The 26,499-nt window shown below is 42.4% G+C and overlaps 1 protein-coding gene across 8 annotated transcripts; it reads right to left on the minus strand.

Moving 5' to 3' along the window:
* On the minus strand, positions 1-19,688 carry HAUS4 (HAUS augmin like complex subunit 4). 8 transcript variants are annotated; one of them, XM_060619210.3, is made up of 12 exons: positions 19,473-19,687; positions 18,314-18,850; positions 17,866-17,996; positions 17,438-17,522; positions 15,169-15,311; positions 14,948-15,079; positions 14,350-14,484; positions 13,296-13,392; positions 12,245-12,390; positions 11,750-11,880; positions 11,337-11,405; positions 9,646-10,119 (listed from the first exon to the last, which is right to left on the minus strand). In XM_060619210.3, exons 4-12 carry the CDS (start codon positions 17,490-17,492, stop codon positions 9,936-9,938), a joined length of 1,092 nt encoding a protein of 363 aa, XP_060475193.1. In that variant the 5' UTR covers positions 17,493-17,522; positions 17,866-17,996; positions 18,314-18,850; positions 19,473-19,687; the 3' UTR covers positions 9,646-9,935. The 8 variants fall into 8 exon arrangements, with proteins under 8 accessions (XP_078304530.1, XP_060475193.1, XP_060475197.1 ...); XM_078448404.2 differs by lacking the exon at positions 9,646-10,119 and adding an exon at positions 1-475 and having other exon boundaries at positions 17,866-18,850; positions 19,473-19,688; XM_060619214.3 differs by lacking the exon at positions 18,314-18,850 and having other exon boundaries at positions 19,481-19,687.
* Positions 19,689-26,499: the final 6,811 nt, after the last annotated feature.

Genomic DNA, 26,499 nt, shown 5'->3' on the forward strand with positions numbered 1-26,499 from the left:
TGGCAAATAAATTCCATTTTCTGTAAACACTCCTAATAGTGTTAATATTCTTCATATATAAACACATGTATTTATATATATGAAGTCAACAGTTTATGTAAAAAAAAGAATGTCTACTTTCATCACTGTGTTATTTAATATTATTCTGAAAAATCAAATAAAATAGGCTGGAAATTTGAAAAAGGGGTTATAGCTTTTGGAAAGAGAGAAGCAAATTTATCACTGTTTGCAGATGATATAATTGTATACATAGGAAATCCATAAGAATCTATTTTAAAATGATGAGAACTGGAAAAAAAAGGGGAGGGGGCACCTGGGTGGCTCAGTTGGTTAAGTGTCTGACTTCAGCTCAGGTCATGATCTTGCGGTTGCGGTCTGTGAGTTCAAGTCCGGCGTCTGGCTTTGTGCTGACAGCTCAGAGACTGGAGCCTGCTTTGGATTCCGTGTCTCCCTCCCTCCTGTAGCCTTTTAAATGCTGAGAATAACCAGTTAGAAGACACAATTAATAAAAATATCCCAAAAACATGATAGTTAAGATTATGGACTGTGAAGAGGTGCCTGGCTGGCTCAGTCAGTGGAGCATATGACTTTTGTAGGATTGTGGGTTCAAGACCCACCGTGGTTACAGAGATTACTTAAAAATAAAATTTTGGGAGTACCTAGGTGGCTCAGTTAGTGAAGCATCTGACTTTAGCGGTCATGATCTCACAGTTCATGGGTTGAAGCCCTGCGTCAGGCTCTATGCTGACAGCTGAGAGCCTGGAGCCTGCTTTTGATTCTGTGTTTCCCTCTTTGCACCCCACCCCCCCACTTGTGCTTCTTCTCTCTCTCTCTCTCAAAACTAAATAAGCATTAAAATTAAAAAAAAATAATAAAATCTTTATATATATAAAAAAAGACAGGACTATGGAGTCAGATGGAAAGAGATTAAAGTTCTGTTCTTCCATTTACTAGCCACGTGAGCATAAACATCTCTGGCCTCAGTTTCCTCATCCATAAGATGGGAATGTAAATAACAATTTTTATCTATTGAGAATTAGTTAAGTTTAAATGTTTATTTATTCTGAGACAGAGCAAGCAGGGGAGGGGCAGAGAGAGAGAGAGAGGGAGAGAGAAATCCTAAGCAAGGCTCTGTGCTGACAAAGCCCAATGACTCAGGGCTCCAACTCAAGAACCATGAGATCATGACCTGAGCCGAAATCAAGAGTCAGTGCTCAACTGACTGAGCCACCCAGGCACCCTGATGATTCGTTCAGTTTAAATTAATTAAAATAGCAACACACTTTCCTGCACATAGTAAGCCTTCAATATCGTGATTGGGGGCACCTGGGTGGCTCAGTCGGTTAAGCGTCCGACTTTGGCTCAGGTCATGATCTCGTGGTCCGTGGGTTTGAGCCCCACGTTGGGCTCTGTGCTGACAGCCCAGAGCCTGGAGCCTGTTTTGGATTCTGTGTCTCCCTCTTTCTCTGACCCTCCCCTGTTCATGCTCTCTCTCTGTCTCAAAAATAAATAAATGTTAAAAAAATTTAAAAAAAAATCGTGATTAGTATTTTCCCCATTCACAGTGGTAACAATAACACTGCTATAAAATACTTAGTTGTAACCTTACTGAAAAATGTGAGGAACTTATATAAAGAAAACAATAGGGGCACCTGAGTGGCTCAGTTGGTTAAGCATCCAACTCTTGATTTCAGTTCAGGTTCATGAGATCAAGCCCCACGTCAGGCTCTGCACTGACAGCGTGGAGCCTGCTTGGAATTCTCTCTCCTCTCTCTGCCCCTCCCCTGCTTGCACACACTCTCTCTCTCAAAATAAATAAATAAACATTAAAAAAAGAAGAAAACTACAAAGTTTTGCTGATACAATGAAAGAGAAAAAAAAGGAGACAGCCGTGTTCTTACAAAAAATGAATCTCATAAAGATGTCAATTCTTACAAAATTAATTTCTCACTTTTACAACATTCAATCACAATTCTAATGGAATATTTTGTTACTTGACAAAATGATTCCACTGTTCATCTGTATAAAAATCAGACAAGAAAAGCAAAGAAAATTTTAAAAAAGAGGAGAGTGAAGAAAGAATTTATTCTATAGTTTTAGCCCTTTACCTTAAACCCCTTTATGAAATAAGCAATATATAAATAAATAAAGAGACACAACGTGCAGTTGGTATAAGAATAGAGAGAATAAAAGAGCTAAACCAATAGTCCAGAAACAGACCACTTGTATGTGTGTACATGTTTGTGATTAAAAATGATTTTATTGGTAATAATAAAAACAGCTAACAATTACTGAGCCCTTCTTTTGTGTCAGGTTCTATGAAAAGCATTCCACATTTATAAGAACGTTGTGAGGTAGGAAATATTATTTTTTCAGTCTTAGAAAGATTAAGTGAGCTGCCCCTCTAAGAAAGAGTTTAGATGGGGTACAAACTCAGGTCAACAGACTCTAGAGCCTTCGATCTTAACCTTAAGATATATCATCTATAATTTTCCTTCTAGAAAGCTATCCTACTATCCTAGACAATCTTTCCAAACTAGGACAAAGATTAATTAAGAGAAATGCTTAGTGTAGCATTTTTTTTTATGATTACAAAGAATGTAAAACAACAACTTGGATATCCTATAGGGGTATGGTTAAATAAATCATCCATGCAATGAAATCTTAAGCAGCCATTAAAATCAATGTTGCCAGAGAAAATTTAATAGCATGGAGGACCACTCAATGATATGCTATTCTGTGACACAGATTACAAACTGTATACACAGAATGACTTTGATATGTGGGGAAAAAAATGGTATTTTCCAAATTTCCTGTAATAAATGTGTTTATATTATATGGAAGACATTTTTAAAGTTTATTTATTTATTGAGAGAGAATGAGTAGAGGAGGGCAGAGAGAAAGGGGGACAGAAGATCCAAAGTGGGCTCTGTGATGACGGCAGAGAGGCCAATGTGGGGCTCAAACTCATGAACTGTGAGATCATGACCTAAGCTGAAGTCGGACACTTAACCAACTGAGCAACGCAGGTGCTCCTGGAAGACTTTTCTTTAAATTTTATTTATTTTAACAGAGAGAGAGAGAGAGAGAGAGAGAGAGAGAGAGAGAGAGAGAATCTCAAGCAGGCTCTAAGTGCAGCACAGAGCCTGATGTGGGACTCAATCCCACAATCCTGGGATCATGACCTGAGCTGAAACCAAGAGTTGTATGCTCAACTGACTGAGCCAACCAGGCACCCCAGTTTAAGGCCTTTAGAGCAAAAACTGAGGTTTCCCGCTGAAGAAGAAATTCTGCCTCAAGACAGGAGCATCACTTCTGCCAGAGTCTCCTGCCTACAGCCTGCACTATAAATTTCAGAATTGCCAGCCCCACAATTACATGAGCCAATTCCTTAAAATAAATCTTTTTATCTAATTAATATAATATAATAAATATAATAATATAACATACATAATAATATAATATAATCATATAATCATAGGTTCTGTTACTTGGGAGAGCCCTGACCTTGCTCTTTGGATAACCCTTTTCTAAACTCTGGGCTAATTGTTTACTTTTCATTATACATTCTTTCTTCAGCCAGGCTTGGTACATTTAAGTGTCTCTAAATTTCACTGTATTTTTCTGAGACTAGGAAAGCCACTTAGGCTAGACCTCAGCCACTCAAATACATACCATTTTTACTTTTTTTTTTTTTTAAGTTTATTTATTTATTTGGGGGGGGGGGGGAGACAGACAGAGGGAGAATCCCAAGCAGGCTGTCAGCACTTAGCCCAATGAGGGGTTCAAACTCGCAAATCGTGAGATCATGATCTGAGCCGAAATCAAGAGTCTAAGGCTTAACCAACTGAGTCACCCAGATACCCCATCGACGACATACCACTTTTTTTGGTAAATTATTTCTACAGATTGCTAATCTTGTCCATTATCATTTGCCTCTTACATTTTCACTGTCTTAAGATATGAAAAGACCTATCAATTCCTTTTTTTAGTAACATATAATTTTTTTTTAACATTTATTTGAGAGAGAGAGAGACAGAGCACAAGTGGGAGATAGGCAGAGACAGGGAGACACAGAATCCAAGGCTCCAGGCTCTGAGCTGTCAGCACAGAGCCCCAGGCAGGGCTCAAACTCTCAAACTTGTGAGATCATAACCTGAGCTGAAGTCGGATGCTCAACTGACAGAGCCACCCAGGCACCCTGACCTACCAGTTCCTTTAACAAAACCTAGTTCAGGTCCTTCAAGATGGGTAATGCGGAGGGACTGTTCACAGGGTGAGGGGCCCCACAGAGGGGGGTGGATGTCAGGGATTCCTTTCTCCTTTGGGGATCATCAGACTGGGCTCTAAGGGGGCACTGTATTTCCTCTTTGTGGTGGCTGTGGGAAAATGCAGGGTGGCTGCCCCAGAGACCTGGATAGTCACCCTTCATAGAGAACCTTGAGGGAACAGGTTTAGTTTGTCCAAGAGCCCCAGAGTTTCCTTAAGGAGAACAATCCTAGGGGCGCCTGGGTGGCTCAGTCGATTAAGCATCCGACTTCCGATCAGGTCATGATCTTGTGGTCCGTGAGTTCAAGCCCTGCATTCAGCTCTGTGCTGACAGTTGAGAGCCTGAAACCTGCTTCGGATTCTGTGTCTCCCTTTCTGTCTACCCACCCCCGACTTGTGCGTTCTCATTCTCTCTCTCTCTCAAAAATAAATAATTATTAAACGAAAAAAAAAAGAACAATCCTATCCTGAGCTCTGGAGGTGATATACTTTGTTTCTTATTATTGAGGAAGAATCAGCAAGACTTAGTTCTTGATCAGATGTAGTAAAAGACAAGTGAAGAAAGATATGCCTGCAAAGGAATGAAGGAAAGGCAGTAAATGTAAATCTTTTCTGAAATGCGTGAGGGGCAGCGAGGGCAACTGAAGTCCAAGATGTTAACCTTCAGCTCTCACTGTCACCCACCCCCTCTGCTGGCCCTCCTCCAATCCCCTTCCCACCTAGTCCACACTAGCCAACGGCTCATCCTGCGAACCTGCTATCTCCACTCACTGCGAAGAATGAGGACCAAGACAAACTGCTGTAGTGTCCCCTTTGGGCAGCACCGAACACCCTTTATGTCCCTTCTCCCACCTCCATGGAACAGTCTGGAGATACTTTTTCTACCAAACTATATTCATAAGCTCAGTAATTAGTTTATTTTTTCATGAAATTACTAGAATTAATATATTGATTTTCTATACCAAAAATGCTTTAAAGGCACTTGAGCAAGAAACAAATGCAATGATAGTCAATTAAGCATTGTGTAATAGGGCAAACTGGGAACAATCTGAATATCTATCATAAAGGGAATGGTGAAATCATGATACAGCCATACTCCCAACGATATGAGCTAATATTTCTGTGCATACATTTGCAAATGTTTAGAAAAAGCTCTGCTCTGGCATTATATTCACCAAATCAGTCTAGTTATTCTGGGGTAGTGAATTGGCATAATGGGCCGTGTGTGTATGTACACGCATGTGCACATGTTAAACCTTTTACTTTTATATATTTCTGCTTGAATTTTTTTACAAAGCACATTTGTTTTGCTTTTAAGCCAATGTTTTTTATATAGTTGGGCAGCACTGTTGCTAGCAAATGTTCAGTTTTATTTAGGTTTTGGGAAACACGAGGAACAACTAGCTGTCCAGCTCCCTGTCATTTAGGGAACCAGGGCTGGGAACCACAGCCTTGGAAGCCATTTTGTTTTCTCAGGTAGTCACTTCTCAAACCTCAGCTCTCCAGAAACTTGACTGATGCCAGGGGATATTCTTTTCAAATTTTGGTCATTTAAGATGAAAGCTTTCCTTGGTGTGCGATTTACTCATTTCTCACCCTGTGCTTTCACTTACCGTCGCTTCCCCTTTCTCTGTCTTTGTCACTTTTTGCACAATGCCATCCCAGACTCACCTCTACAAATCCTGAACCAAATCTGTTTTCCCTACTAAGGCTCTACCTTATAATCCCTGATTCACTTCTCTTGGTTTTTCAACCATACTCATTTGCACTTCCTGTTACTTTATATTCTTAGAGTGTCTTTTAAATTCATTTTTTAACGTTTATTCATTTTTGAGCGGGGGGGGGGGAGGGGCAGAGAGAGAGGGAGACACAGAATCTGAAGCAGGCTCCAGGCCCTGAGCTGTCAGCACAGAGCCTGATGCGGGGCTTAAGCCCACAAACTGGGAGATCATGACCTGAGCTGAAGTTGGATGCTTAACTGACTGAACTACCCAGCCGCCCCATATTCTTAGACAGTTTTTATGTGTCCACTATTGTCTATAAGTTGTAGACACTAAGACAGAGTCCATTTTTTTTTATCATTATTTCAAATACCAAAACCTAGTATGGTTTAAGATGAGTACCTAACTAAGGAAATGCTAAATGCCATAATAAATATCAGGAAAAACTATTTTGAGACTTTTGATGTCATCTCCAGATGCTACTAATTACAAAGGGAAAATGTACTTCTATATTTTAGAGACATCAGCAGTTACCACCTTAACCAAGCAATCCAACTCAGCATAATTTAAATCTTTAAAAAAGAAATTTTTTTTTAATGTTTATTTTTGAGAGAGAGGGAAAGAGACAGAATGTGAGGGGGTGAGGGGCAGAGAGAGAGGGAGACAGAATCTGAAGCAGGCTCCAGGCTCTGAGCTGTCAGCACAGAGCCCCAGGCAGGGCTCAAACTCTCGAACTTGTGAGATCATGACCTGAGCCGAAGTCGGATGCTTAACCGACTGAGCCACCCAGGCATCCCCAACCCAGGATAATTAATAGTGACACACTCTAACCTGATATGGCTCCAGGGTGATATAATGTGAAGTACATTATGTCATCTATTAAGTATTCTTTTTTTTTTTTTTTAATTTTTTTTTTTTTTAACGTTTATTTATTTTTGAGACAGAGAGAGACAGAGCACGAACAGGGGAGGAGCAGAGAGAGAGGGAGACACAGAATCGAAAGCAGGCTCCAGGCTCTGAGCCGTCAGCCCAGAGCCCGACGCGGGGCTCGAACTCGCGGACCGCGAGATCGTGACCTGAGCTGAAGTCGGACGCTTAACCGACTGAGCCACCCAGGCGCCCCATGTATTCTTTGCAAAAATGTTTACCCTGAATCTAAAAAAGGCTGTAGACCTACTTCCAGTTTACAGGAAATATAGGCTTATAGCACTGTCCAATAGAACTTTTTTCTAAACAGCATTTGTATTTTTTGTTAATGTTTATTTATTTTGAGAGAGAGAACAAATGGGGAGTGGGGGAGGGGCAGAGAGAGGGGGAAAGGAAATCCCAAGCCAGCTCCACAATCAGTGCAGAGCCCAACACAGGGCTCTATTTCACACCATGAGATCATGACCTGGGCAGAAATCAAGAGTCGAACACTTAACCGACTGAGCCACCTCGGCACCCCAATAGCTTCTTTATATTTTTAAAAACTTTTATTTATTGGGACTGGGGTGGCTCAGTAGTTGGGTGTCTAACTTCAGTTCAGGTCACAATCTCAGTTTGAGTTCGAGCTCCACATTTAAAAAATTAAAAAAAAATTTAAACATTTATTAAGTAATCTATACTCCCAACATGGGTCTAGCGTTGGTAGCATAGTGGTGAGCATAGCTGCCTTCCAACGTGGGTCTTGAACTCACAATCCAAGATCAAGAGTCCCACTGACTGTTCCACTGACTGAACAAGTCTGGTGCCCCTAAAACTTCCTAGAATGATAGAAATGTTGTATATTTGTACCGTCCAATACAGTAACCACCAACCTACTGAAATTTTATGTCATCCTAATTAACTTAAATTTGAATTTAAATACCTGTATGTGGCTAGTGGCTACTATATTGGACAGAACAGGCAAGGTGCAAGTTAACTACTGCAGGAAATAGACAACGGGACATTCTACAAAGTAACCAGCCAGGATTTTTCAAAAAATTAATTTCTACTTAAAAAGAAAAAAAAAAAAGGTAGGAGAAATGGTTTATTTTAAAAGAGATTAAAGGGGCGCCTGGGTGGTTCAGTTGGTTAATGAGGTTGAGCCCCACATCGGGCTCTGCAGTAAGTGTGGAGCCTGCTTGGGATTCTCTTTCTCCCTCTCTCTGCCCCTCCCCTGCTTGCACTCTCTCTCTGTCTCTTGCTCTCAAAAATAAGTAAACATTAAAAAAAAAAGAGAGAGAGAGAGAGAGAGAGAGAGAGAGAGAGAGATTAAAGAAACCTAATATCCAAATGTAATGCCTGGGCCTTTATTGGACCCTAGACCAGGAAAACATATTAGGGAAATTTTAATATGACCTGGATAAGAGTTATTACAAAGTTACTAACTTTTAGGTATAATAATTTTATTAGTTATACAGAGGAGTGCCCCTATTTTTAGGAGTTACCTGCTTAAGTATTTAAGAAATGAAATATCACATCTGTAATTTACTATAAAATGGTTCTAGAAAAAAAAAGTCCATATAACCAAATATTTATCAATCTATTTAGAGAGAGAGGGAGGAAGGAGAGAAAAGAAACAGAGGAAATCAAAATGTCAGCAGTTGTTGAATCTAGGTTGTTAAGATTATACTGGTGCTTATTGTATTATTCTTTTATATTTTTCTGTAAGTTTGAAACTTTACCCCAAAAATGTTGGGGAAAAGAACACTATAGAACTAAGCAATATTGATTATTTCTGACTTTTTCCATTAATTGGTTTGTGATTTGTTAATTTTCCTTATAGATAAATGGCAATAAGTACCATTTACAGAAAAAAGCTAAAAAAAAAAAAAGTTAAAATTATGTCAGGGCACCTGGGTGGCTCAGTCAGTTGAGCATCCAGCTCTTGATTTTGGTTCAGGTCATGATATCAGGGCTTGTGGGTTCCAGCCCCAGCTCTACATTGACAGTGTAGATTCTCTCTCTCTCTGGCTCTCTGGGATTTTCTCTCCCTCTGTCTGGCCCTCCCCCACTCACACTCTCTCTCTCAAAATAAATAAACTTAAAAAAAAATAAAATTATGTCAAAGACCTTAGTCTTTCCTATAAAGCAATCCAAGACCATCGTTATTCATTGTAGCAGAATGCCTCAAGACAGCCTCCCTTGAAAGAAGTTTGAGAAGCTAGGTAGGCTCTTCTAAATAAGGGTGGAGGTCTTCTGCTTCTGTTCTCAGTCCCCGACTGTGATGCCAATCAGGGCCCTGCCTTGCTCTAAAATAAGTGGACTGTGAAACTTGGTCCCTCAGGGTGATCTCTTCCCACTCTCTGCTTTCAGAGGAAAAGGTAACGCTCAAACCACACCAGAGGGAACCAGGAATCCAAGGGGCTGGTGTCCCTTCCAGTAACAGAGCTGGGTGCCCTGCTGCTTTATCAGGACTGCCCCACTGAGAGCTTTGGTGACGGAATAGTTCCCCCTCCCCCCCCACCCCGCCTTGGCATCGAGCACTCCTCTGGATATTACAGTTCTTCAAGAGCAAGGCCAGATGTAATCCATGTCTGCTCTCCAAGAATGAAGCCTCTAAGGCTCCAGGTGGGCAGGCTGCACTCCTGCCTCCCACTGCTGGCAGAGGCATTATCCATCGGTCTGTCTGGATCCACTCAGTTCTCCTCCTTACCCACCTTTCATATTCTTTTTTCATCCTTGCCCAAAGGAAGCATCATCACTTTATTCAGGAGGTAATCAAATATCCTATAGGGCTGACACTGACAAATAGTTGCACATAAAATTATATAAATCTGTTACATTTCCCAGAAGAGACTCAGTCACTGTAAACAAGGAAGAAAAACCAGGACGGTGCCTAAACCATTGCAGGGCTTCAAGCAAGTGTCCCCACACTCCCGGAGTGAAGGTGGGCCTCAGGTGGAGGTGGTCCTTTTGGCAGGAGGAGGGGGAGGCAGCACCAGAGCAGAAGTCCACCTCCAGACCCCCACCAGCCAGCGCTCAGCGGCAGGCCTTGTTAAACTCTTGGAGGGCCCAGCGCTTGTTCTCAGTTGCCTGCTTGAGTTGAGTGTACTCTTTTACCAGCCTGTCAAACTCCTCCCCAAGGACCTCATAGGTGCTCAGGACCTGTCGGGACTTCTCCATGTCCTGCTCTTGTAGGCAGATGGCCCCCTCCAAACGGTCCCTACACACCCGGGGAACAGAAGATACAATATAAGGATCTGGCTCCTCAGAAAGTAGACAAGATTATCCAAAAGATAAAAAAATCCTGATTGAAACAGGTACATGCACCCCAATGTTTACAGCAGCGCTATCAACAATAGCCAAAGTATGGAAAGAGCCCAAATGTCCATCGACAGATGAATGGATAAAGAAGATGTGGTGTGTGTATATATATATATATAGTGTAATTTTTAAAAAAATTTTTAATGTTTATTTATTTTTGATAGAACACAAGGGGGGTAGGAGAAGAGAGAGAGGGAGACCCAGAATCTGAAGCAGGCTCCAGGCCCTGAGCTGTCAGCACAGAGCCTGACATGGGGCTCGAGCCCATGGACCATGGAGATGACGACCTAAGCTGAAGTTGGTCACCCAACCAACTGAGCCACCCAGGCGCCCCTATATACAGTGTAATATTACTCAGCAATCAAAAAGAATGAAATCTTGCCATCTGCAACAAAGTGAATGGAATTAGAGTGTATTATGCTAAGCAAAATAAGTCAGAGAAAGACAAATGTCATATGATTTCACTCATATGTGCAATTTAAGAAACAAAACAGATGAACATAGGGGAAAAGAAGGAAAAATAAGAAAAACAGAAGGGAGGCAAACCATAAGAGACTCTTAAATATAGAGAACAAACTGAGGGTTGCTGGAGGGGAGGTGGGTGGGGGGATGGGCTAAATGGGGGATGGGCATTAAGGAGGGCACTTACTGGGATGAGCACTGGGTGTTGTATGTAAGTCATGAATCAGTGGATTCTACTCCTGAAACCAATACTACACTGTATGTTAACTAACTTGAATATAAATTAATAAATTTTTTAAAAAAAGAAAGAAAGTAGACAAGAATGTGACCACGTTAAAATGAATAGGTGTGGAGAACACAGGACTAGCTCTGAGTAACTGCACCCTGTCCTCACGAGTTCTTACCTTTTTTTTTTCAAAAATTTTTTTAATGTTTATTTTATTTTTGAGAGAGAGAGAGAGAGAGAGAGAGAGAGACAGAGTGTCAGCAGGGGAAGGGCAGAGAGGGAGACAGAATCCGAAGCAGGCTCCAGGCTCTGAGCTGTCAGCACAGAGCCCGACGTGGGGCTCGAACTCAGGAACCATGAGATCATGACCTGAGCGGAAGTCGGATGCTTAACCGACTGAGCCACCCAGGAACCCCGGGAGTTCTTACCTAATGAGACGATGAACTTCCACTTTCTCAGTAGTGTAAGTGTCAGACAAGATCTTTAGCTCCTCCATCCTGACAAAGGGAAGAAAGAAATATCAGCCTGATGATCCCTGACAACAGCAAAGTTATGAACACAACAGAGAGTACCTGCCTATGGTCAAGGTGTGGGCTAAGCAGTGACAGGACAAGCAAGGTCACTCTGAGTTCCTGAGCAATGTATCTCATCTCACAGGAAAGCACCTATTTCAGAAGGCTTTAAAAATAAGACTCAGGAATGGTGAATGCTTATGGGTAATCCAAAGGCTAATACCCACAAGGTGCTAGGCATGGTGGAGAGGAAAGACAGATGAGGGTGACGATTGAAGGGGGTGGTGTGTGAGACAGAGTTCCTTGGACCCACAGGGGTCAAAGCTCACCTCAGCTTAAGGATCATGGCACTGCACTTGATCTCTAGATACTGAGCATTGATGCGGTCCAGCTCAGACTGAGTCTTAAGCCGGTGCTCTTGAAGAAGCCTCTGCAGCAAGGCTAGGCAGCGGAGAAGCACCTGAGCCCCCAGGAGGCAGGAAGAAGAGGGCAAAATCAAAGTCAGTAGTAAAGAAGGCAGATCAGAAATCCTTGTCTTCCTCAGGGCACCCGGGTGGCTCAGTCGGCTAAGCATCAACGTTGGCTCAGGTCATGATCTCACAGTTCATGAGTTCGAGCCCCACCATCAGGCTCTGTGCTGGCAGCTTGGAGCCTGGAGCCTGCTTTGGATTCTGTCTTTTTCTCTCTCTGCCCCGCCCCTGCTCACGCTTTGTCTCTCTCTCAAAAATAAATAAACATTAGAAAAAAAAAATTCTTGGCTTCCCCCAAAGTGCCCCTGGGGCCAGGATAAAAGGGGGAGTGGCTATCCCACTGCCCTGACAAACCTGGGAGTAGGTGGCACTCTTCTTCTCCAGCAGCACCATCTGCTCCTGCTGCTGGCTCTTGGCATCCTGGCATTGCTGCTTCTCACCCACCAGGATCTCTGCCAGTTTCCACACCTTTGCCGCCTTCAAGGTTTCACTGTCTGAATCTGGGCAAAGAAACAGAGGACTAGACAGGAAAACCCTAACTGCTACTGCCCTTCTGAGGCCATTTTTCAGTGCCTTATCCCTTATCTAGCTCTACAAATTCTCTCTTCAGGTTTTCTTCTGACGTCCTGTTAAAATGGCCCACTTCTCATAATTAAGTTCTCTTTCCTCTTACCTTTATTTTTTATTTTAAAATTTTATTTATTTAAGTAATCTCTACACCCAACGTGGGGCTTGGCCTCACAACCTAGAGATCAAGAGTCACATGCTCTTCCATCTGAGCCAGCCATGTGCCCCTCGCTCTTACCTTTAATTCCAGATTTGGCCCTTAATTCTTTTTTTTTATTTTTTTTATTTTTATTTTTTTATTTATTTATTTTTTTTTTTAATTTTTTTTTTTTTCAACTTTTTTTTTTATTTATTTTTGGGACAGAGAGAGACAGAGCATGAACCGGGGAGGGGCAGAGAGAGAGGGAGACACAGAATCAGAAACAGGCTCCAGGCTCCGAGCCATCAGCCCAGAGCCTGACGCGGGGCTCGAACTCACGGACCGCGAGATCGTGACCTGGCTGAAGTCGGACGCTTAACCGACTGCGCCACCCAGGCGCCCCTGGCCCTTAATTCTTAAGTCAAATAAATAAGATAAGGAGAACACCTATTAGCTTGAACTTTCCTCCCTATTCCATTCCGATTCTCCTGAGAATGAATTCATCCTTCCCTGTAGCAAGAGGACACTCCCACTTGGTTTTCACACAATTCCTTGCTTGTATTCTACCAGCAAGGAAAGAAGCCTCTCCAGTGCTTCCTAGCTTCTGTCGCAAATCTATAATTCAACAAGTTATTCTCGGAAGAGCAGACCAAGAGACTGGAAGGTCAGCTGTGGACAGAACAGAGTGCCAGCACTCACCTGAATTGGGGTCATGGTAGCACAGCAGGGTGAAACATTTCTTCTTGAGCTGCTCCTCTACTTCCAGCGGGAGCCGAGCTCTCATCCACACAAAATCCTACATCCGCAGGAATGAGAAAGGAAATGCAAATAGACCGTTAGAACTAGGAAGATCCAGCCGATGAGCACAGGATGATAAGTATCTCAGTGATAACCAGAGAAAATGCCTCAAGAGACATCAAGGAGATTCACTTTTAGCCTACCAAATTTGCAAAGGATAAAATGATGGTTAAGAGCCCATGCTGATGAAAAAGTGGGGAGCTGGCAATATGCACCAATGTTTAATGTGTATATCCTCTTGACCCATTGATCCCACCTCAAGTACTAATACTCCGGGAAATAATCATACAAAGGCAAACACACCTATGAACTAGCATGTTCCTATCAGTGTGGTTTCTAACAGCAAAATGTAGAAACAACCGTATCGATCACTAACGTTGAGCAAACTGTGCTACATTCATACAATGGAATCCTTTTGGTTTTTTTTAGGTTTTTTAGTGTAATCTCCACCCCCCCCATCCTAGGGCTCAAACTCACCACCCGGAGATCAAGAGTCATGTGCTCTACCAACTGAGCCTGCCAGGTGCCCCCACACAATGGAATCCTACCAGTGATTTAAATTGATGATATACTAAGAACACTGAGCACAAACTACGTGCCTGGCACTGTGCTTGGAGTGCTTTAGGAACTATCGGTTTATTTATTGACTCGAAAAAAAGTCCAAAATATATTCAGTGAAAACTGATTATATTCACTATACAAGCATGGAGGCTATAATACCGTTTATGTCAAGTTATATATAAAACACTGTATTTATTTCTAGATGTAGTATTTCAGCTTTTACTCTCTTCTGTGTAACATATCTATCTCTTATTTATTAGAGTTTGGCCCCCCCCATGAAATTAACGCGTATCATTTTTGAAAAAACAATAAAGTGTAACGAGACCACGTTTAAGTATATGGGAGAAATTAAACCATTTCACTTCTTTGGTCCCCGTATCTGCACACTCCCAACCTCTGAGGAGGGCATGAGCTCCAGAAGGTCGGCTTTCTCCAGCCCTAGCAGCGGAGGCATTTCCTTCTCCCGGCTGGGCCCTAACAGCCCCGTCAGTTCAGTCACGAGTAGCCGCTGTTCAAGGGTCTCGTGAAACTGAAAGAGAATAAAAAACAAAAAGAGGTTACTATAAAATTTCTCCCACTCCACCTCCTCCATCCTCATATACCAGTTCTTCACACATTTTTAAAGTCCTCAAACACGTTATCCCCTTCAGCTGCCAGCGCTTTCTCCTGTCAGTCTTCCTTTTCAAAACCCTAACAACACACCCACCTCTTCCCCCATAACTACGGTCCATTTCTTTCTTTCCTTTTTTTTGTTAAGGTTTTATTTTTAAGTAATCTCTACACCCAACATGGGGCTCAAACTCACAACCCTGAGATCAAGAGAGGCATGCTCTACCCCCCAAGCCAGCCAGGTGTCCCCTGTCCAGTTCTTTTTTGATAACCATTACTCAAAGCTCCTATTTCCCCTAGATCATACAATCAGGCGAAGCCATAGTTGGCCTAGTCATTCCTGCAGGTGGTAACCAATGCCTACTGTGTCTCTCCTGCTTCACCTTTTTGTCCTCAGAAGTTAAATTTGTGTCTTGTGTCTTCACATAGTAGTCCACAAGCAGCTCTTGAATGACTCTCTGTAAAATCTCAGACCTCAACCATGTTGTTTTATGCAGTCGAACTTCCTTCCATGCCTAGAAAACCAAAAAAATCCCAGGTAGGAACTTCTCTGTCTTGGAAGATTTTCCCTTCCTCATATCATCCCTCCCCCAAGAGCTCTTACCTGAGCCTGCTCCTTTGCCAGGGTGAGGCTTAAGCCACTCTCGTCTACGTATTGTGCGAGACTCAGCAGCAGCTTGCTGAAGTGTGGGTTTTGTAACAGGTCCTTTTCACTCAGGTTACAAGGAGGAAGCTGTTTGCTGCACACTTCGTGGGATGTCCCCATAGAGACAAAAAAAAAGCAAGGATGGTATTATATATAATTGAGAATAACTCTTAGCTTAACACTTTCAAAAAGGTTTTTGGTAGGGGAGTTTTCTAAATCTAATGAAATGTTTATTTATTTTTATTTATTTTAAAAAATGTTAATGTTTATTTATTTTTGAGAGAGAGAGAGACAGAATGCAAGGGGTGGGGCAGAGAGAGAGGGAGACACAGAATCCAAAGCAGGCTCCAGCTGTCAATGCAGAGCCCGCCCGATACAGGGCTTGAACTCACAGGCCGTGTGATCATGACCTGAGCCGAAGCTGGCCACTTAACTTAACCCAGGCGCCCCTAATGAAATGTTTAAAAAAAAAACAAACAAAAAAACCCCACAAATAAACTAGAGGCAACACTCAAAGTAACAAGTATTTATAACATATACAAAGATATTGATCAAAGATTAGGGAATGAGTCTCTAATAAAACTAAGAGATTTGGGGTGCCTGGGTGGCTCAGTCAGTTAAGTGACCGATTTTGGCTCAGGTCATGATCTCACAGTTTGTGAGTTTGAATCCTGCATAGGGCTCTGTGCTGACTATGCGGAGTCTGCTTGGGATTCTCTCTCTCTCTCCTCCTCTTTCTCTGCCCCTTCCCTGAGTGCATTCTCTCTCTCTCTCTCTCAAAACAAATAAACTTAAAAAAATAATAATGAGATAATAAAACTAAGAGCTTAGAAAATGGAAGTACAGTTGGAAAATATTACACAAATAGAGTCAGGAATAAGGGACCTCTTAGTAGGGATCACCACAGTACCCCAAATACCTCATTCACACTGAATAACTAGAATTCTTGAGGAAGGGGAAAAAAAAAACATGTAAAGTTCCTTTGGATGTGATCTCTAGTCACATAAGCAAGACTGAGAAAAGGTATATTCTTAGGGATAAGTGAAAAACTTAATGGAATTCTTATTGTAAACAGAGTTGAGTAACCCACGTGGATTCAGAGCAGCACACGTATGAGAAAAAGTGCAGGAAACTGGGATCCTCTGGTTATTCCATAGGTTCAAGGGGCTTTCTTTAAAAATTTACATTTATTGGGGCTCCTGGGTGGTTCAGTTGGTTAAGCGACCAACTGCGGCTCCGGTCATGATCTCGCAGTTTGTGAGTTCGAGCCCCGTGTCGGGCTCTGTGCTGACAGCTCAGAGCCTAGAGCCTGCTTCAGATTCTGTGTCTCCCCCTCTCTCTACCCCTCCCCATGCTCTGTGTCTCTCCATCTCTCAATAATAAATAAACGTTAAAAAAAATTAAAAATTTATGTTTATTTAGTTTTTGAAAGAGACAGAGCACAAGTGGCAGAGGGGCAGAGAGAGAGGGAGACACAGAATCCAAAGCAGGCTCCAGGCTCTGAGTGGTCAGCACAGAGCTCGACGCGGGGCTCGGGCTCACAGACCACAAGATCATGCCTGAGCTGAAGTCAGACGCTCAACCGACTGAACCACCCAGGCACCCCATTGGCCTTTCTATCTCTTTTCTCACACATTTTCTGCTGGGGTCTTCTGTTTTACTCCTACTTACCAAACAATCAAACTTTCATTCTTTGGACCCTTAGAAAGTCCTTTTGAAGAATAAGAAATCTCCTTTTTCTCCCCTCAGGCACTGAAGGATCAACATGGAAATGGTCAAAATGTAGAAGATTCAAGTTCTTGAAGGATTCAAGATATAGAAAAGGTGTGATATGGAAAGAATTCAAGATACGAGACGATATGGAAGCATCTGAGATTTTAAAGTACAAGATATGAGAAAATTCAAGATGCAGGTAGGAAGGAAGCCTTCACAGAGTTTCTTGGCCAGCCTTACATTCAGGTTATGCCTGCTAACACAGCATCAGAGCAGCATGAGTTTTTAGTCCACTGCAGGAGCAGAAACTTGATAGGAGCCAGTGTAATATGTTTTCCAATAAGAGAATATTTAAGAATCTTCATTTATTCTCTAGTTTCCCCCAGAAACTTAGGCTTTTATGTGAGAAACCATACTGGTGAACTTTATAAATCCTTTTTATTATAGAAAGCAAGAACCTGGATAAGATCTCTCTGGAGAAGTCATCAAACCTCCTTCAAATGGCAGCCCTTACCTTGTTGGAGTATTTCCATTCCTTCTCCAGGTGAGCAGAAATCCCCGGATGCCATCTGATTTTCTTGAAATTCTTATCTGTGGAACTGAGTGAAAGAAAACACAAAGTGAATAAACTGGGTTGCTGCTCCAGAGAAAACTACCATGGGTTCAAGTTTCTGTTGTCTACGAGCTGGGGAGGAACTTCAGGGATGCCTCTTACAGGGAGGGACTATATTGCACATCATGGGTCCCAAGCTCTTGCAAGTTTTATAGACAGACTTCTAAGTGGCAAAACAATTTGCATTCTAAGCACATAAATGTTTCCACTTGTTCCAAGCCTTCTAAAAAGGAGCCTTCTTTGGAAAGAAAATTTTCCAATTCACTGAACAGGACGATGCTCCCCTCCCCTCACCATTATGTCTAAGTTAAAACGGAGTTGCTACTTGCCAGTGATGAGTGAGTTGGGGGAAGGGAGGGTGGGGAGTCAATGTCTGCTTTTTTTCCCTAGTCAAATAACTCCACTTTCAAATTCCACAATAGTTCCTTGTACTTCTTTAACTTGTCCTTTCATCTAAGATCTGTTGGTAATTTTTGATCATTAACTTTAGAATCATCCTTCAGGAATGACAAATCATTCCATATTGAACAACCACCATTGGTTTTCACATAGCTGCGTTAGTAAAGAGCACCTGGAGGAAAGAGCATGACAAGAAGACTGACAGGGAGGTCGGCGCCAAAAGAGCAATGCAAAGGTGTAGTTAATACAGCTAAGGCTGGGCTGTGGGCTGTGGAGTGTTTTGCCAGAACATGGAGTACACTGAAAAGGATGACATCAACACAAAGGGGCAGCAAAGGTGGGCACAGTTTGGACTCAAGACAAAATTTTTCCCTTGACCTTATCTTCCATTTTTTTGCTCCACCCCGTCCTCTCTGTAAGGTATTAAACTCCAAAGGGCAGCTGAGCCTCCCAAAGAAGACATTGAAGGTTATTAGGATTTAACATTTGATGTTCACAGAACATTTGGTTTACTCCCTTGTTTTATGAGTAGCATCAAAGTAACTACTCATTTATTATTAAGTTTACTTATTTATTTTGAGAGAGAGAGAGAGAGAGAGAGTGATGGAACAAGAGCAGGGAAGGGCAGAGAGAGGAGAGAAGGAATCCCAAGCAGGCTCCATGCTGTCACCGCAGAGCCCTTGGTGGGGCAGTGGCTCCATCCCACCACCCACGAGATCATGACCTGAGCCAAGATCAAGAGTTGGATGCTTAATGACTGAGCCACCCAGGCGCACCTACTACTCATTTATTTTGTAACATGGTCTAGAGAGGAACACAGATGAGGAGTCCAGATGCTAGGACTTCATTTGCAGCTTAGCCGTCGCTGCTGTGTGAAGTTAAGGGAAACGCTTTTTGGTGCCAAACTTTCTTCGCCTGCAAAAGAGATAATAAATCCTGCCTTGGATGAGACATCAAGAACTAATAACACAACTCGTTAACAAAAGCCACTAGTTAAACTCAGTGTTTTAACAATTCTGTTGATCTAAGTTCTGCAGGCAAATTTCGCAGACGGAAATGAGGACCAATCCAAATTTCAAAAAAGTCAGCTGTTCTTCCCTCCCTAGGGGAACTGCCCACTGGGATTTTCTTAGGGTGCTTTTCTTTACCCTTTTAAAATGTTACAGGGCGTGAACGAAGGCGACAATCAGACTCGATTCTCCACCCTCTGCACTCAGACGTGTTAAAACGCTGCTACAGGGACCCAAGCATTTAAATGTTCTGACTCAGGCGTCTTTTAAATTCTTAGAGCTGTCTTTACACGCTGCACTGAACGTTAAATTGATTTTACAGGTATTTTCACAAGATGTGACCCTTACAGGGCCCGAGATGAATCAAAATGCGGAGAGGGCTCTCCGGCGCCTACTTCCCTTCCGTCTGGGCAGCCAAGGATTCCCAAGGGCGAGGGCGGCCGAGCCGGAGGCCGGGGGCTGGCCGGACTGACCCTCCCAGCACTCCTCCTCCCCGCCGCGCCGCCCTCGGACCCTCAGAGGCAAACCTGCACACCATGGGGCAGCTGAAGCTCCCGAGGCAGTGCGGAGCAGCCTAGGGCGGGATGGCCCGCAGCGTCCACGCCGGAATCCCGCCCGCACCTGGGCTCCGGAACCTCTCACTCGGGCCTGCACTGGGGTTGGGGGAAGCTAGGCCCGGGTGGACTGAGCAGGAACTTCGGGGGAGAGGGGGAAAAGGCCGATAGTGCACAGCGGCCCCGTGGGAGGGAGGAGGGGCGGTGCCCCGCCTGAAGCGGGAACTGCAGGCCCCGCCCCTCGTCGAGCGCGCGCCCTCAGTCCTCAACCATCTGCGAGCCCGGCTTTTTGGCTTTTGGAGTGCGGGATGGGAAGGCCTCTTTGCCCCTTTTTCTGAGGGCGTCCCCTTTGTTGAGGGCAAATGTAGAGAAAATGGTAATGATTGCTAACATTTATCGAGGGCCTACAATGAGTCAAGAACTATGTCAATAGGCTTTACTTGCCTTGCGGGTTCCTCATTTAGTTCTTACGTCAGTTCTTAGGGCATTCTACGAGAGAGGCACTATCATACCCATTTTACAGAGGGGAAAACTAAGGCGCCGAGGAGTTAAGTGACTTGTTCATGGTCGCAGCTCACAGAGTCTAAATCGGACCCAATGGCCCTCTGAACCTTACACCTGCCGCCCACACTAAGCCTGCCAGTCTCTTCACTCTGGCGCTGCCCCCTGGGTCAGCTTCCAATCTAATTTCCTCCCCCAGTCTCCTCTAACTTCATTATCTCTCATCCTTCATTCACCTCGCTCTCTCAGGCTAGCTCTCTCCCTCTCCCCCCTCCCTCCCTTTCACCTTCTCTCCTTCTTTTTTAAACTATAGGGACTTGTATAGTTTGCTTAATAATAAGTCTGGAGCTGGAGATCCCAAGGCTTCTTAGTAACTCTGTTGGTCATGTTTTTTTGCATTTTCCTTATGGTTACAGGGTAGCTGCAGAAATCCAAGAAGTACATCCAATTCAACAGCAACCCAAGCAGGCAGGAAGGGGAGGAGCCTTCTTCCTGCAACAGTCAGGGAAGAAAATCTTTCCCAAAGTACACAGCAGACTTTCCCATATGTCTCATTGACCAGACTGGGTCACGGGCCCATCTCTAGACCAATGAGCTAGATATCTTCCATTTGCCCCCCAGATACACATTCTGCTTTTTGACACCTATATAGACCAGTAAGGACTGCCTGTAAATACTTCAGGGTTTCCATATGCCCTACTTTCAGCCAATGAGGGGTCCCAGCAGGAGGCTGGATGGGAGGGAGGGGACGACTGACTTTCTCACTGGGCTTGACCTGAGGCTGCCTACAGACTTTAACCCAAGATCATTACTTCTGTCAAGGGGGTTCCCCTACCTCTCTCTGTCTTAAACACCACTCACTCCCACCCTCTTTTCAAAGTTGACTGGAACGTAATCATTAAGTGAATTATTTCTAAAATAATATTTGATGCTAAGTAAATTACACCAAGTTTCTCAAATCTCTTGCATCAGAGAAGCTGGTAGTCTGGGATGGTGGGGCAGGAATCTTGGTTAGGTGTGCAGGGTGGTAGAGAGTTTCATATTTTCCTTTAGTACCAACCAGAGAGTTCTACTGGCAATACATAGAGGAATAGTGTGATCCAGTGCAGAAATTTTATATCCCTGGTCATCTTGTCAGCTGCCACCTTTCGTGCTTAATATTAAAGTGCTGTCATTTTCTACGGCTTTTAAAAATCATTTATGCTTCCTCAGCTCTGTGGTGCAGCATCATTAAATATCAGGCATAATGTCCCTAACAAACGACACTTGGAACAAAATAGCAAGCATGCTTTGGTGACTCAGAGCTGATCAGAAATCTACTGAAATTTCATGTCTCGTATTTGTCAAGTTTTATAATCTGGTACTACAAAGCTTTGGCTAAACAGCTCTAAAGGACTTGGGGAATGCAAAGGTGAAGGGTGAAGAGGCCTGTCTTCAGATAGCGTAGAGGGGAACGAGGGGGAGAGCCATGGGAAACCTTGAATTGGCTCAAACCTTCATATGTAATTATCTGTTCCAGCTCTCTCTCTCTCTCTCTCTCTCTCTCTCTCTCTCTGACCTTGGGCTTCAGGTTCCTTATTTGTCACAAGGAGGAAATAACATATTTCTAGCTCCTCCAATCTCGTAGTGTTGATGTAATGATCAAATGAGATAATGGCTGAAAAGTGCTTTGGAAAGACTATCAAAGTGAGGTATTTTAAAATTGACACTTATTGAGCACATATTAAGTGTCTTGAGAGAGACCCATAGATAAATATGACCCAGTCCCTGCCCTGAAATTCATAATCTAGTTGAGAAGATAAGACATGCACACGAAAAGCAAATAATAAATACTAGAAGCAAATAAATACTAAAAGCAAATTATAAATACTAGAGGGGCACCTAGCTGGCTCAGTCAGTAGAGTATGTGACTCTTGATCTCAGGGTTCTAAGTTTGAGTTGGGTGTAGAGATTACTTAAAAATAAAAAATCTTAGGGTTGCCTGGGTGGCTCAGTCAGCTCAGTGTCCAACTCTTGATTTCGGCTCAGGTCATGATCTTAGTTTGTGAGATCGAGCCCCATGTCGGGCTCTGTGCTGATAGCATGGAGCCTGCTTGGGATTCTCTCTCTCCCTCCTTCTCTGCTCATGTGAGTACACACTCTCTCAATATAAATAAACTTAAAAAAATGTTTAAAGGTTATAAATACTAGAGAAACTTAAAAGAAGGTACAGAACTCTTTCTGCAGGAATGGATAGTAAGGACTATGAAATCAATCTTATCTTAACTGGGCCTAAAAGGAGAGAAAATTCAGATCATTTAGAATGGAGGAATATCCCAGCAAGCATAGGAAGAGACAGGGAGTCCAAGCTGCTTTCTGGGTTCAAGAGGACACTGGCCCAGCTGAAGTGAAGGACTGTATAGGCAAGTTCTACATAAGACTACAACATTTAGCCCATAGACCATCTTGGCAATCAAAACTGCAGCAAGGTACTGAAAAAAGATATTACAATTGCACACTGTCTGATGTCCTTGAGCAAGTAAGATTTGCAAGAGAGTCCCTAGAATTCATTGTCTTTCTCTCTCCCTCTCCCTCCCTCCCTCCTTTTTTACTCCCAAATTAAAACAAACAAACAAAAAACCACTCACACAGGGGCATCTAGCTGGCTCAGTCAGAAGAGCACGGGACTCTCGATCTCAGGGTTGTGAGTGAGTTTGAGCCCCATGTTGAGTGCAGAGATTACTAAATAAATAAATAAATGAATAAGAACTAAAAACAGGGGCTCCTAGGTGGCTCAGTCGATTGAGCATCCAACTCTTGATTTCTGCTCAGGTCATGATCCCAGGGTCATGAGATTGAGTCCTGCGTTGGGCTCCTCCCTGAGTGTGGAGCCTGCTTGAGATTCTCCCTCTGCTCCTCATCCCTGCTCATGTGTGCTCTTTTCTCTCTGTCTCTCTCTGTCTCTCTCAAAAATAAAAATAAAAAACAACAACAACAAAAATACACACAAAAACAGTTTTATTTATGGGGCCTTGGGTGGCTCAGCCAGTTAACCATCCAAGTCTTGGTTTCAGCTCAGGTCATGATCACAGGGTTTTGTGGGTTCGAGCCCCATGTCAGGCTCCACAATGACAGTGCAGAGCCTGCTTGGGATTCTCTGCCTCCTTCTCTCTCTCTGTCCCTCCTCCACTTGCGCTCTCTCTCTCTCAAAAATAAATAAACTTTAAAAAAAGTTTTATTTAGGTATTTTGACATACAATATTTAACATGTACAATTCATTACGTTTCAACCTTAACTATACATATGTGCTATCACCATAATCAATCAAGAGAGTGAACATATGCATCACCCTCTAAATGTTTACTTGTGCCCCTTTGTAATTCTTTCTGGCCCCTCCCAACCACTGATCTGCTGTCACTATAGATTAGTTTGCACTTTCTAGAATTTTATATAAATGGCATAAAATAAAGATGTACTTTTTGTCTGGCTTCTTTCACTCAGCATAATTTTGCAATTCATAAATGTACTAGTATCAATAGTCCATTTTTTTAGTCTGTGTCTATTGTTGAGAAGTGGCATGAAATCCACTTTAAAACCTTCATTTGTTTGGGTTTGTATTTAAGGAGGTGCTTCCTCCATGATCCTAAGGTACCTATCTCAGTGCTTGGCATATGGAGCGCTTATTTGTTGAAAGAATGAATTTTCACCACCCCACAATGTTAATTCCTTATATAGTTTTGTTTGTTCCATGGAACGCTTGACCTTTATAGGCATGTCTCTTCATCAGTGTTGTTCATCTCACATTCTGCTATGCCATATGCAAAATACAATCACTCACTTCTTAAATGTTCTTTAATGATAAAGCCAAGAACATGCTCAAGTATTCCTGAGCTAGATTCTTGCAAGGAATGGGAGGGGGGGGGGGAGCGTGTAGAAAGATAAATTAGGCATAACTCCTGCCCACAATCTAGCTCTACTTTCTTGGAGACATTGCTCTTGATCTAGTATTCAAAAAATATTAATGTGTATGTTTTGAACTTGATGTTAAATGTAAATGGGAGCCTGAGAAAAAGTTTACTTAACCTTTCAGACTTGGACATTCCTTGGCTGCATTGTTTAGAATTACAGAGAAGAATGGAGATTTGCTGAGAACATTGTAAGAACTCTGCCTCCCACACTCTAGCCAGGAAACAAAATGGCACTGCAAAGATAGAGTATTTAGTACACATTCTATTTATCAAACCAATGGAAACTTTTGAGTAGAATACGTTTTCACATGGAAAATTTGGGCTTCAATAATCAGATTTCAAAGCTAGGATATTAAAATCGCCATTGGAGTGTGGAACTACACTTAACTGAGCAATTGTTTAGAAAAATTAAAAAAAAATGAACCATACTACTTTGAAAGTATCTGAATATGAGTAGCAAGAATATATTTGTATTATGGACCCAGAAACCAGTTTCAGGAATAAAATTTACAGGCAGTCAAGAGGTTTTCAAATTATTTTCAAGGGTGTTCACTGGAAAATGAAGGTATTCAGAGACACAACTATTGATGATTAAGCTAGGAAATTCCATGCCCATTGTGAGTACATGATTTAAGGAGAAAACAAGTGGATAAAGAAAATACGTAATCAACCTATGACATCGAATGGCAATTTTGGAACAAATGTTCATAATGTGCCATTTTTCAATTGCTTAACCATTCCAAGGGGGATTTCAAACCCAGCTCCCTTGTGGCTTCAAGGGTTGCCTGTCTGTTCATGGAAACGTTTGTTATACAAACTGAAATGAGCCTGGTCTTACTGAGACACCATTGTGAACTAGTATATAAATAAGGCCTGATAGGACATTTTGGATCTCAAAGAAAAGCTGAGAAATTTGGCTCAAAAATGGGACAGATTGAAACAATTTTTACCAAAGGAATATGAGACAGTAAAGGAAATTGATTCAGAAGAAGACCAGTATCATTTTGAAAAGCTAGACATGAGGCACAACGTGTGCAGTTCTTGTTATAAGGATTGAGTGTGCTGCTGTAATGAGAAAACATGTGCCAGGCTGATAAAAGTATTTCCCTGGATTTTAAACTGATGATGACACTGTCTTACACTGAGTTGCATATGAAAGAGATTTTCTCCTTTAAAAACTGTATCAGAACAGTGGGAGAAACAGACCAACCAAAGGGCATTTGGAGTTTCATGGTTGGGAAGACCATACATTGTAAATTTTGAAATGCCCCCTAAGATTAAGGTGTAATGGCAAAAAAAAGCAAAACCTTGAGGAAGTTAGCAATTTAGTATACTTTCCAAATTCCATTTGCCAAAGAGAAATTTTGCTAAACTAATTTACAGTATGCAACCATGGTAGCTAAGTAGATTAATTATTACATCATTACATCTGGGTTTCACATGACTGGGTTGCCTTATAAAAAAACAAAAACAAACACAAACAAACAAACAAACCAGGCACAGGTAATTCTGGAACAGATGCTTTTCTCGGGCAGCATTTCAAAACTAATTTGTTGATACCTTCAACAATTAATAATGGGAGGGTCTATGGATGGGGAGGAGCCCATCAGGATCACCCAGCTAGAGGGTTACTGACTCAAATAGAGGGTCTACAGGAGCCAGGCAGTAAGCAGTGTGAAGCACACAGAGTGGTAAGAACTGTGACAAATGAAGGAGAGAATATACCCTATAAAGGAGCAGCTATCACTCGGTTCCAACTAATTGTTGCCTTGTGAGACTGGAAGGCCAGGGGTGACAGATCTTCTGATTATTCAGAAAAACCTTAGAAACCCCTCTCTTCACATACAATCTACGGATTTTTATGTGAAATCTCCTTAATTATAAAAGTTGGCAACTAGTTATTTTATTCATAACAGCTTTTTACTACTACAGAGGCAGTACAAGTGCACTGTATAAAAATAGAAAACATAGGCCAACAACACAAAAACATACTCTCACCACTCAGAGATCACCACTGTCAACACCTTCATGCATATCCTTTCAGATCTTTTTTTTTTTTAAACATATAGACACTTTGAAAACAAAATATGAATACCCTGTACTGGTTTTGTGACTGGCATTTTTGTTAATGATTTTGACCTTTCCGGCTCAGTAAATTTTCACCTCATCTAATCCCCTGTCCATATAAAAAATTTCCCAGTTGACTCCAAATATCTTTTATAGCAATTTGCTTAAACCAATAGTGAATCCAGGACCATGCGTTGTATTGTTATGAGATAGCTTAAGTCCCTCTAATCTAGCAGTTTTGAAGTTAAAAAAAAAAAATCATGTGGACTTGCTCAAGAGCGCTGACCCATTGCCCTGCAGATTACCTCACCTCCTAGGTTTGTGGGGTTGCTTCCTCCTGGCATCCTTTACTTTCTCACAGAACTTCCTGCAAACCTCAAGCTACATGTCCTACTTCTCCGGTGGGTGGGGAGCAGCTGGACTCTACACTAGGCTGGGTTATGTATTTGCCTCACACCAGAACCGGTCAACTGGCTGGTGATAC

The sequence above is a fragment of the Panthera onca genome, chromosome B3 (genome assembly GCF_046562875.1).
Source record: "Panthera onca isolate mPanOnc1 chromosome B3, mPanOnc1 haplotype 2, whole genome shotgun sequence".
NCBI classification, from domain to species: domain Eukaryota; kingdom Metazoa; phylum Chordata; class Mammalia; order Carnivora; family Felidae; genus Panthera; species Panthera onca.